Genomic DNA, 12,097 nt, shown 5'->3' with positions numbered 1-12,097 from the left:
CTACCTCTAGTGTTGTGATCGTATATTTCTTTATTAAGTGGTCTGTTACTGTTTACTACCATAATGGTTACCTTCAGTACACGCAGGTTATGAACAGTTAGTATTTTAAATTCTTTAAACAAGTTTCTGCAGGACTCCCTGGCACATTTCTTTCCCATAATTCTAAGTGCCTTCTTTTGTAAGATAAGTACGCTTTTCATATTACCTTTACTGCTGGATCCCCATACCTCTATCCCATAGCTTAAATGGGATTCATATAGTGCAAAATATATTTGCCTCAGAGTGGTGATATTACAAAAAGGTGTCAGTTTTCTGAGGACATATATGGTAGTGCGTAGCTTTTTGCAAATATCATTTACATGGTCAGACAAGTTTAAATCTGCATCAAGTGTCCAAGCAAGAAATTTGGTCAAGTATTGTTTTTTAATGTATTCATCACGCATTAAAAATTGGTATTCATGAGTTTTTTGCTTCCCAAGATCAAATCCAATATAGACAGATTTATTTGTGTTTAATTTTAGTCTGTTTTCATTAAAATATTGCAGAATTAAGCCTGCTGCAGTATTGGATTCCACTTCGAGCTGCGAATAGCTTGGATTGTGGCATATTAACGTGGTATCATCTGCATATAAGATAGCTGTTGCATGGTTTGTTATGGACTGAATATCATTAACATAAATAATAAAAAGAAGTGGTACTAATATTAACCCCTGTGGAATACCAAATTTATGTCAGTGGTGTTTGATTTATATGCTCCCTCCATAGTGCTAATAGACATGAACTGCTTCCTATTTGTCAAGTAGGACATCATCAGATTATGGGCTGTGCCTTGAATCCCATAGTTCCACAGTTTGTCCAACAATACAGTCATATCAACACAGTCAAATGCTTTTTGTAAGCCTAGAAAGATGCCACATACATGTTCTTTATTATCTATTGCTTTAGTGACACCTTCCATTAAGTTAGATGATGCTGTAATGGTGGACAACCCCTTGGCAACACATACTGCCACTTATAGATAACTTTTTTGCATACCAGGAAGTTCCAGATTCTTCAGTATATTACTTTCTCAAAGATTTTGGGTATTATTGGAAGAACAGAAATGGCTCGAAAGTTTTCTACTAGATTTCTGTTTTCTTTTTTAAAAATAGGTACAACTCGAGCAATTTTCAAATATCTGGAAATAGACCATCTACTATATGAGAGTTGATAACTGTTGATAAAGATGATGCAGTTTTATGTATACATTTCTTAAGAGTGACCAGACTAAGAATATCGTATCCTGCTGCATGGGAATTCTTTAAGCTACTTACTATTTCTTCTTTAGCTTGTTGGTGTCAAAACTATACTTCCTGACACTGGTGTTCCTCTGAATTTGTATTTATGACTTTTTAAGCTGACTGTTTATGCTGTAGCCAACAGAAGCCAAGTAATTGTTAAATAGATCTGATATCCTATTCTGATCCATTTCTATTGTGCTGTTTATCAGCAAGTTATTTTCAGTTGTATGTTTCCCAGATTAACCTGTTTCTCTATTTACTAGTGACCATGATATTTTGGAGATATTATTTGAGTTTTGAATGACACTTTCAAAATGTTCCTGCTTTTCCGAAATTAGGAGATCTACATTGTATTTCAGATGATTCTTGAACTCTTCTTTTAATTTTTTATTGCTCAAGTCATTTAACATAGCATACCCATACTACATTAGTTTTTCTCTAGCCTCAGTGACTGAACTTAATATCCAGTTTTGGGTTACAGGATGTAACTGAATTCTCTTTTTTATTAATGGGCAAGCTTGGTTGAGAATGTAGTATAGTTCACTTGAGAATTTGCCGTATCTATGATGTGTCGTTAGAATACTACTCCAATCCACATTCCTTAGTATATGGTTCAAATGAGTTATATCTTGGTCTGTATTCATCCTAATATATCTATAACAACTGTGTGTAGGAACCTTTTTTATGTGCACACTAAGTTCTACTGAATGGTGGTCTGACAAAGCTCTTATAATAACAGAAGATCTGAGATCGTAAAGATGAATACCAGTGAATATGTTATCTATTGCCGACTGGCATGTTTCAGTCTCCCTGGTTGCAGTGTTTCAGGCATCATTTTATTCAAGCAGAGTATACTTGAATAGTCTACTGTGTAACTTATTTGCTAACACATTTATGTTGAAATCTCCTATTATTACTAACTTTTTCAGGTGTGATATAAAAACATTACCTATCAAGTCACAAAACTTTGTTAAGAAAACCTCGAAGTTTCTGCCTGGCAGCCTATATAAACATATAACATAAATTTCATCATTTGGTACCTTTATACATGCTGCACATAATTCAATTGTTTCTTCTTATGAATATTTACTTACATTTACAGAATCCAAATCAAATGTGCTTTTTACACACATTGACACACTCCCCCTCTGATAGAAGATCTGCAAAATTTATCAGCTAGTACCATGTTTAGAGGTTTAAAAAGTTCTAATTTGGCATCAGATAACCTGTGTTCACTAATGCCAAGTACGTCAGGCATAGTTTCATTTACAAACACGTCTAATTGTTCATATTTCTTGCTCAAGCCCTTGTTTGGTATCAGGCTGCTACCGTGCCATAGCCATTAAGTGAGGCAATTGCTCCCAAACTGAAGGCCCAGACCGCAGGGATGAATGTGACCAAATGCCCAGTAATTAGAAAGATATGAGAGACAACAGTAGCATTGTAAATCAAAATAAAATTCTTAAATGAAGGAACTTTCGTAGTTTTCTGTATCACATTGGTTTCCATCAAAAGACACAAGTACACATCCTTGTTTAAAAATGCGTTGTTCCTTTTTGACAATTTCGAGCGAAAATACAACTTTTGGCTCAAGATAATTACATTAAACTTATGAGGTACTACAGATAGAGATTATTTTATAGTTTTGTATGTTTTCCACTTTCAATTCTATCTTAATTTTTCAGAACATGTGTGTCTGTTTTTTGCACTTATTTTTATGTGGTACAATGTCTGTCTCCCTTTCCACAATATGTAGTATTTTTCTCCAGCCTTGCTAGGACTTGAATACCTGTGTGCTTCATTATAACATTAACCTAACATTTCATTCTCACACTAGTTGGTACGAGGGACTCTATTTCAAAATGATTCTGTAGGAAACATTTTGCAAGAGTAGTGCAAACACCACCAGACGATATATGTAAAGCGTCTATATGCCATAAGTCTTCAATCTATCTCTGCATCATACTTTTATATTTTCGTTTTAATCTACACTCCTGGAAATTGAAATAAGAACACCGTGAATTCATTGTCCCAGGAAGGGGAAACTTTATTGACACATTCCTGGGGTCAGATACATCACATGATCACACTGACAGAACCACAGGCACATAGACACAGGCAACAGAGCATGCACAATGTCGGCACTAGTACAGTGTATATCCACCTTTTGCAGCAATGCAGGCTGCTATTCTCCCATGGCGACGATCGTAGAGATGCTGGATGTAGTCCTGTGGAACGGCTTTCCATGCCATTTCCACCTGGCGCCTCAGTTGGACCAGCGTTCGTGCTGGATGTGCAGACCGCGTGAGACGACGCTTCATCCAGTCCCAAACATGCTCAATGGGGGACAGATCCGGAGATCTTGCTGGCCAGGGTAGTTGACTTACACCTTCTAGAGCACGTTGGGTGGCACGGGATACATGCGGACGTGCATTGTCCTGTTGGAACAGCAAGTTCCCTTGCCGGTCTAGGAATGGTAGAACGATGGGTTCAATGACGGTTTGGATGTACCGTGCACTATTCAGTGTCCCCTCGACGATCACCAGTGGTGTACGGCCAGTGTAGGAGATCGCTCCCCACACCATGATGCCGGGTGTTGGCCCTGTGTGCCTTGGTCGTATGCAGTCCTGATTGTGGCGCTCACCTGCACGGCGCCAAACACGCATACGACCATCATTGGCACCAAGGCAGAAGCGACTCTCATCGCTGAAGACGACACGTTTCCATTCGTCCCTCCATTCACGCCTGTCGCGACACCACTGGAGGCGGGCTGCACAATGTTGGGGCGTGAGCGGAAGACGGCCTAACGGTGTGCGGGACCGTAGCCCAGCTTCATGGAGACGGTTGCGAATGGTCCTCGCAGATACTCCAGGAGCAACAGTATCCCTAATTTGCTGGGAAGTGGCGGTGCGGTCCCCTACGGCACTGCGTAGGATCCTACGGTCTTGGCGTGCATCCGTGCGTCGCTGCGGTCCGGTCCCAGGTCGACGGGCACGTGCACCTTCCGCCGACCACTGGCGACAACATCGATGTACTGTGGAGACCTCACGCCCCACGTGTTGAGCAATTCGGCGGTATGTCCACCCGGCCTCCCGCATGCCCACTATACGCCCTCGCTCAAAGTCCGCCAACTGCACATACGGTTCACGTCCACGCTGTCGCGGCATGCTACCAGTGTTAAAGACTGCGATGGAGCTCCGTATGCCACGGCAAACTGGCTGACACTGACGGCGGCGGTGCACAAATGCTGCGCAGCTAGCGCCATTCGACGGCCAACACCGCGGTTCCTGGTGTGTCCGCTGTGCCGTGCGTGTGATCATTGCTTGTACAGCCCTCTCGCAGTGTCCGGAGCAAGTATGGTGGGTCTGACACACCGGTGTCAATGTGTTCTTTTTTCCATTTCCAGGAGTGTATATATATATATATATATATATATATATATATATATATATATATATTCTCTTGCATTTTTGTTCTTCTTCTTCTTTTACCATGTTAAGAAAGTTATTTCGACATTTCCTATGGTATCTTATCCTTTTGTTAGCTAACACGTCCTGTATGTTTTGTCATAATGATTTCTTTTACTATTACTTATAATGTTTATATCTTAGTGTTGACATAACTCTGCATCTTGATATAACATTATATTCTTTCGTTCCCTGATAGGGAAATATGGTTGTTATGTGTTAATATTTATTTTGAAATTGAGTTTGACACTTGTGTAGCTTCGTGTTCCTAGATGGTTGCACTGCGAGTTAGCGGTTGCACTTGAGCAAGGTCAATGTCACTTCCCTAGTACTGGCGTAAACATGCATTGTTGAGCACGCACAACTGATTTGTACACAGCACCCGTTTGGATTTTGCTTCACATTACGCTGTGATTTACACTTCCCTCTTGTTGAATGTTTGTTTTTGTTAACAAAACAAGAAAATTTCTTGAGTCTATACACATTTCATTCAAAGGATACTTATTAATTTTTTTTAAACTATAACATTTACTTTTAAGATTATTTTATACGTGTCTCTACAGGATGGAAAACACCAAAACGACAAGGAAAACTTTCAATATTATAACAAAGAATGCCAGAGAGAGGTCTAGAGGGATCAGTAGAAATTCACTATAAAAATCTCAAAAGCTGCAGAGGGTGCCAGAACCAGATCGCAAACGCGAAAATTCAAAGAAAATCGCTCTTGCCTGGCAAAGTAACTGGATGGAAGAACACAAGAAGAAACACTCTGAGAGGATGAAAAGATTTTGTGAATCAAAGAAGAAAAAACTCCCAGAAATGAAATTGTGAATTCAAGTTCAATCACTTTCCAAAAATAAAATGGGGTTAATCGTTATAATAATAATGAAAATCATGACATTACTTATACATACTTTCTTCTCTGACAACAAAACTGCTGTGATAAAGTGTCAGTATTCGTTAAAAGCTTTTAAATCTTTGTGGGGGTGGAGACCTTTGTCTTGCCCCATTTCTTCATATACTAAACTGTAAGTTCCAGGATAAGGTATTTTTGTAATAATATAAAGTCCTGAGTATAGTAATTGCCATTTTTGTTTAACTTACCGATCTTTGTCGATTTGGGATGTGTCCTCAAGAGTACTCATTGCCCTTCAAAAACATGTGTAACTCGTTTTAGCTTTTTACTGTATATTCTTTTTCTGTATTCTCCTCTATTCTCTAGTGTAATTACTATTTGTTTGATTTTATCCTGCAATGTTAGCTCTGTAGTAGGTAATTTTGGGATGAGTGATTCCCATTCGTTATTTTGCTTTGTGTTAAACACAAGTTCATTATGAGTGAAACCTGTGGAGGAGTAGGGGAGATCGTTCACTATTTGCATAAATGGAGCAATGTTTTCAACCCATCGTGAATGCTTATTATGAGCGTATGTCCTTATAAATCTATTGAATTCCTTAAACACTCTTTCCACGGGACTTGCTTCTGGCTGGAAAAAAATTTTGTGTTTAATGCCCTGGGTGTTCATGAATTGTTAACATTTTCTTCCCACAAAATAGGCTGTGTTGTCTGTCAATATGACTTTGGGTTTCCCTTCTCTTTGTAAATATTCCTTTTCAATTCTCCTTATGATGCTACTGGCTGTAGTGGTTTTGATAGCATAAAGTTTGATGTATTTTGTGAAAATATCATAAGAAGCCACCTTTTGCTTTGGGATGTTGTCCTGCGATATCTAGAAAAACCATTTCCAGTGGGGCTTTGGATAGTATGGGGTGTAGTTCTGTAAACTTTGACATATTGGATGGTTTTGTTCTTTGGCAAATACCACACTTTCTTAATATTTGTGAAACACGTCGTGTAAATTAGGAAAATAACAAAGTTTGGAAATCTTGTCTGTACATTTTGTTACTCCGTAGTGTCCCCAAACTTCGTGTGTATGTTTGATAAATTCGTCGGTATATTCCTCTGGAAGGCAAACACGCCAATGGTTAGAATTTTCGTGCTTTGTGTAACTGATACCATTTACTCACCTTGTGGTATGTATTCTGGTTGAGATTTTGTATTACCTTTTTCCACCTATCATCTCGGTGTTGTATCATTCCCATCTGTTTACAAAATTTTTTGTAGTCTGATTTTTGTGTACTACTTTGATCAATAATGTTCGAATTTCTGACTCTTGTTCAGACAGTTCACTGAACTCGTCTAGTCCCTGTGGCAACCTGTATAGTGCATCTGTGATAATATTCTGACTGCCCTTTATGCATATTATTTCAAAATTAAACTCCTGCAGGTACAAACACCGTCTCACTAGTCTTCGGTGTAACAGTTTACATGTTAAGAGAAAAGATAATGATTGGTGGTCAAAATAGACTTTAGTGTATTTACCCCAAAGAAAATACTCGAGTTTCTTAAACGCCCAAATTACTGCTAAACTTTCCAGTTCTGATACGGAATATGATCTTTCTGCCTCTGATAAAGTTCTGCTGGCAAAGCTAATGACTTTGGGTACTGTTTTTCTTTCTTCCTCTTGCATCTGGACAAACATGCCCCCAGTCCCTGAGACGAGGTGCCCGTGCTTAAACAGAAGTCCTTGAACATGTCAGGATGACTCAAAATGTTTGCTGATATTAATGCATTTTTAATTTTGGTAAAGTCCTCCTGGCATCTCTCATCCCATAACCAAGCCTTATTCGTTCTCAACAGGTTAAGTAGGGCATCGCTACTCATAAGCTGCTGTGGTATAAATTTTCGGAAAAAGGAAGTTAGTCCTAGATATGCTTTCAATTGTTTTTTGTTTCTTGGGGGTGGACAATTATGTATGGCATCTAGTTTCTTTGGGTCTGGTAATATACCCCGTTCAGAAATGATATATCCTAAAAATTTTACTTGCTCTTTGCCAAAGTTAGATTTCTTTCGATTTGCTGTTACTTTGTACTCTGTAAATCTCTGAAATACCTTTTCCATTATACTGATGTGGGCTGCCCAAGATGATGTGGCTATTAATATATTGTCAACGTAAATGGTAAGTTTACTGAGCAATTCTTGTCCTAATACCCTGTACAAAGCTGATATAAATACTCCTGCACTAATATTTTATCCAGGGGGTAGAACTTTAAATTCATAACTCTTGCCATTGCAGACAAATGCTGTGTATTTTCTGTTCTCCTCATGTAACTTTATTTGCCAGTAAGATTTTAAAGGTCGAGGGTGCTGAATTATTCGGTGTTATGAAATTTTAACAATTGTTCATCTAAATTATCTGGTTTTGTTCTTACTGGTACTAGGATTTTGTTTATGCCTCTAGCATTTAAAACTATTCCTACTGATCCATCAGATTTACTAACTGGTGGCATTGGGCAGCAATATGGTAAAAATGGTGGCTGTATGATCCCCCATTTGCACATTCTATTTTAACTGCTTCACTTTTTGTCCACGGTATAGGGTAAGACATAATACAAAATGTTTCATGAGGGTAGACATTAAGTTTATGTTCGTAATCTTTGATTACTCCTGGATTCTTATTAAAAACATTTGCATATTTAAAACGTAAGTCAGAAAGCTCTTGTCATTGTGTAGCATCTAAAATATTTCATTCATTCAATTTTTCTTCTACTAATTCCTGATTAACTTCAGTGTTGGCCTCATGTTCATTATCACACTTGTTCAAAAAATACATGGTGGGATATGAATTTCTAGGTTTACTTTGCCGTACCTCTCCTATGTGGTAATCAGGCTGATAGAAAATCTTTGGTCCTTCATAAAGAAGTGGCACTTACCATTACCTATGTCTATTTCAGTTTTATAGGTTCTAAATGTGTCCATACCTATCAAGCAGTTGACTATAAGTTTGACTACTATTAAAAAATTACACTGCACAGAAAATTTTTCAATGTGCATGGTAGTAAGAGCTTGGTGTTTTTACTAACTTGGTTTTGCCGCCAGTAGCAGTTTCCAATTTGCAGTTTTGTACTGGCAGAACAGGAAATTTATTCCGTCTTTTTAATTCAGTGAAAAATGCTTCAGATATTAAATTAGTCGTGGACCCTGTATCAAGTATTAACTGTGTCTCTATAACAAAAATTTTCGCTCCGATTACTGCTTGCACTTGTTCTTCCAGTGTATTTTTCCCGGATTTCAGTTCATGTTGGCATAGATCGTCCTTCAAGTCTCTTTGTTCATCGAATAGTACGAAACATGTTTGAAAATTTTAATTGCCTCCATCGCTTACAAGGTCTATAGTATGGGGCTCAACTATGACCGATTCGGGTTTTCCTGCGGTTTAGTCTGATCTGCTTCGGTACACAGAACTCCTTCTGTCAGTTGTACCGTGTGATTGTTTCTCCAGGGTGTATCATTTCCAGTTCGCGACATGCTTTCTCGTGTGTTCATATGGCTGTTGTGAAATGTTGCCGTATTGCGATTTTGCTGCGCAAAGGTTGGCTGTGGTACAGGGTGTTGTACGTTATTGCTTTTGCCGTGCGCCAGCCACTGGTATGGCTGACTGTTTTTATTTACATGTGGTGCATAATTTAGAGAGGAGGTATGTAAATTAGCTTGTGAATGGTAATAATTCCTGTTATACGGAAAGTTTTGCTTAAATCTCTTGTTCCTACCATTTCCATTCCCGTATCCATTACCACTGTCAATGTAACCTTGCGGTTGCGCGTACCAGCTTCGCTGTGTGTTCGTGTATAGCTTTTTGAATTGACCATTCAAGTTATGTTGTTGTGGTGTTTGGTTGTCTGGCGCCCTATTTGTTACTACTTTCTCTTCATATATTAAGTTGATTGAATCTAAAATGGATAGAAAATCTTCTGTGTCGTGCTCAGGTGTAGTAATTATTCTCACGAATGTGTGATGGCAAACGACTTTTTAAAATTTTTAAAACATCAACATGAGAAATAGGATTCGTCCAATAACGTGTTTTATTGAATTCTCAAAATACCCTCTCAAGCTACCGTATTTGCTATGAAAAAGGGCGGGGTTAAAAACCTCTCGCCTAAGTCTCCCCTGTACGGCTTCCGACGAGTATTTGTCAAGAAATGCCGTTCAAATCGTAAATATGTGGCACAACGCTCAGCTACCTCGGTCGCCCACAAAAGTACATCGCCTTGCGTGTACCCAACAACAAACCTGATCTTTTGTGCTTCCGTCCATGTCAAAAAGCATTAATAAATACAACAGGGTTCATTCTCCTACTCGCTCGTAAATGTTGCAAATTGACAGTGTCTTAAGAGACCTACGTCAGCAAATATAGTGGACAAGCTGTTTGCACTTTGTGTTTTGTTTACATACCTGTTATAATTGTTTACATTTCTCGAAGTTATTGGTTCTGGTGTCATGCCATGTAAACTTACACTTTATGGTCTGTCATTACGATTGGCATTATTTGTAAAGTTTGCAATGAATGGTCTGTGTGCATACATTACTTTGGTTTGCAGTGGTTGGCACTTTGTTTATGTGTACAACTTGTGTCTCTGTATCAGTTTCACCTAAGTAGTTGCGTATCCTGTTCTCTCTAGCCTGCAAATTGGTGCTCACTTTGTCGATAATGTCATTTTCCTTTTGTTGAATAGACTTTTCAACTATATCATTCATTAATTTACATTCCTTCACTACCTTTTCCGCTGCTGTACTGGTTTTGTCTAAAGTACCTGCTTCAGGTTGTGAAATTACGTCAGATAAATTTTCATTAATTTTGTCTCTTTCCTTTTTGGCACAGACTGATTCGATTTCAAGTGATGCCACTTTTAAAGTGAGTTCACCTATTGCTGCCGGTATGTTTTCGTAATCTTTGCTCAGTTTGTTTACTACTGTAGGGATGTTCTTTACTGTGGAAGTTAATTGTATTTGTGTAGTTTCCAGGTTTGTGTGTGTGTCTTTAATCCCTTTTGTTTGCTGCTCTACTGTATCGTTACGTTCGTTAAGAGTGTGTAATTTTTGTTTTATTTCCGTAATGTCATTGTGTATTTCGGAAAGTACATCTTGTTTTAGCTGTTTTTCCATGTCTTCAAATTTTACATTCATTTCCTTGGGAAAATTCTTTGTCAAATCACTGATCTGCTGTGTGACTGTATCCTGAAAATCGTTTAAAACTTGTTTCTGCTCTTGCTTTATTTTCTTTATGTCTTGTGTTACTAAGGTAAGGTTTCGCGACAAACTGTCAAATTTTGTATTTATGTCCGTTCGCAAATTGGTGTTTATGTTTTTTATTTCTGCACGCAAACTGGTGTTTGTATTTTGTGCGTCATTTCGGTTGCTATTTAATGTACCTTGGTTGTTGACAACTGTGCTCTGCAAATCAATATTTGAACTTCCTGTGATGAGTGATGGTAAAGCGTCATCAAAAATCATGTTAACTGCGCTTTCTATGTTCTCCTGTGCAAACAGAATGTTGCTTGCGGAGATACGTGATGTAGCCTCATCTATTGTCCTCAACGTGTCCTGAAAGTTAGAACTCTGTGAAAGCTCACTATCACTTGTCATTTCGGTCATGTTCGTCTCTGAACTATTTAATACGCCTAATTGTGGAAGACAAGGTGCTGATACTTTAGATGTTCTTTTCTGCAATTGTACGCCATCTTGGCTCATTGCGTTTTTGCTATTGTTAACAATAATGGAAACTGATTTTTGGGCCATATTTGATTGTATATTAAAATTAAAATGTTTGGAAAACAGAAAACTGAAGCGTATTATTTTGTGAATTCAGGCATACTATTTACGTGCCATCAAGCATTATTTGTCTACTTTTATGAAGCACGAAATTTTGTAACACAAAAAACTTCAAACTTTTCTCTCGTTACTCATTACGAAAAATTTCTGAAAAAATTCACTAACTGCATTTAGGAAAGGAAATTAAGGAAAGGTATATCTAATAATTACTCAGGAGGCGCTACCAAGCATAGCTAAGCAAGCAGTTGCATAGTGGTCCTACCTTTACTGTGATGAAACAAACAGCATATTTTCCAAAATTTTCCGTAGATTCCGATTCCTTTTGGTTTGGTTTTCTTTTTAAAGAATTTTTGGTTCTGGTTATTTTGCTCCCAGTCATGATGTATCACATGAAAATTCTAAAAAATCTTTAGTACATGCAAATATTTTTCATACAATATCGTAAATAATGTTGCATAATTTACACAACTGCTTTCATGGCCTTTTCAATGTAATGTCACCAGGTCGCCAGTTGCGCAACTAATAATAAAAATACCTGAATAAGGAAGTTATTTTTTTGTTTTATTTTACAATTAATGGACAAATTCTGTAACTTTATATCTTCTCTCCTTTGAGTCCATATTAAGTTGAACTTACTTCCAAGTTGTCGAGATCTACACACTTCTGTTAGATGCTTCTTCT

The 12,097-nt window shown here is 37.9% G+C and overlaps 1 protein-coding gene across 1 annotated transcript; it reads right to left on the bottom strand.

Moving 5' to 3' along the window:
* Positions 1-10,129: 10,129 nt before the first annotated feature.
* On the bottom strand, positions 10,130-11,230 carry LOC126155835 (uncharacterized). The gene has a single exon (XM_049916255.1). The coding sequence runs from the start codon at positions 11,228-11,230 to the stop codon at positions 10,130-10,132; it is 1,101 nt and encodes a 366-aa protein (XP_049772212.1).
* Positions 11,231-12,097: the final 867 nt, after the last annotated feature.

The sequence above is a fragment of the Schistocerca cancellata genome, chromosome 2 (assembly GCF_023864275.1).
Source record: "Schistocerca cancellata isolate TAMUIC-IGC-003103 chromosome 2, iqSchCanc2.1, whole genome shotgun sequence".
Lineage (NCBI taxonomy): Eukaryota > Metazoa > Arthropoda > Insecta > Orthoptera > Acrididae > Schistocerca > Schistocerca cancellata.
This window is presented reverse-complemented; position numbering and strand designations above follow the sequence as displayed.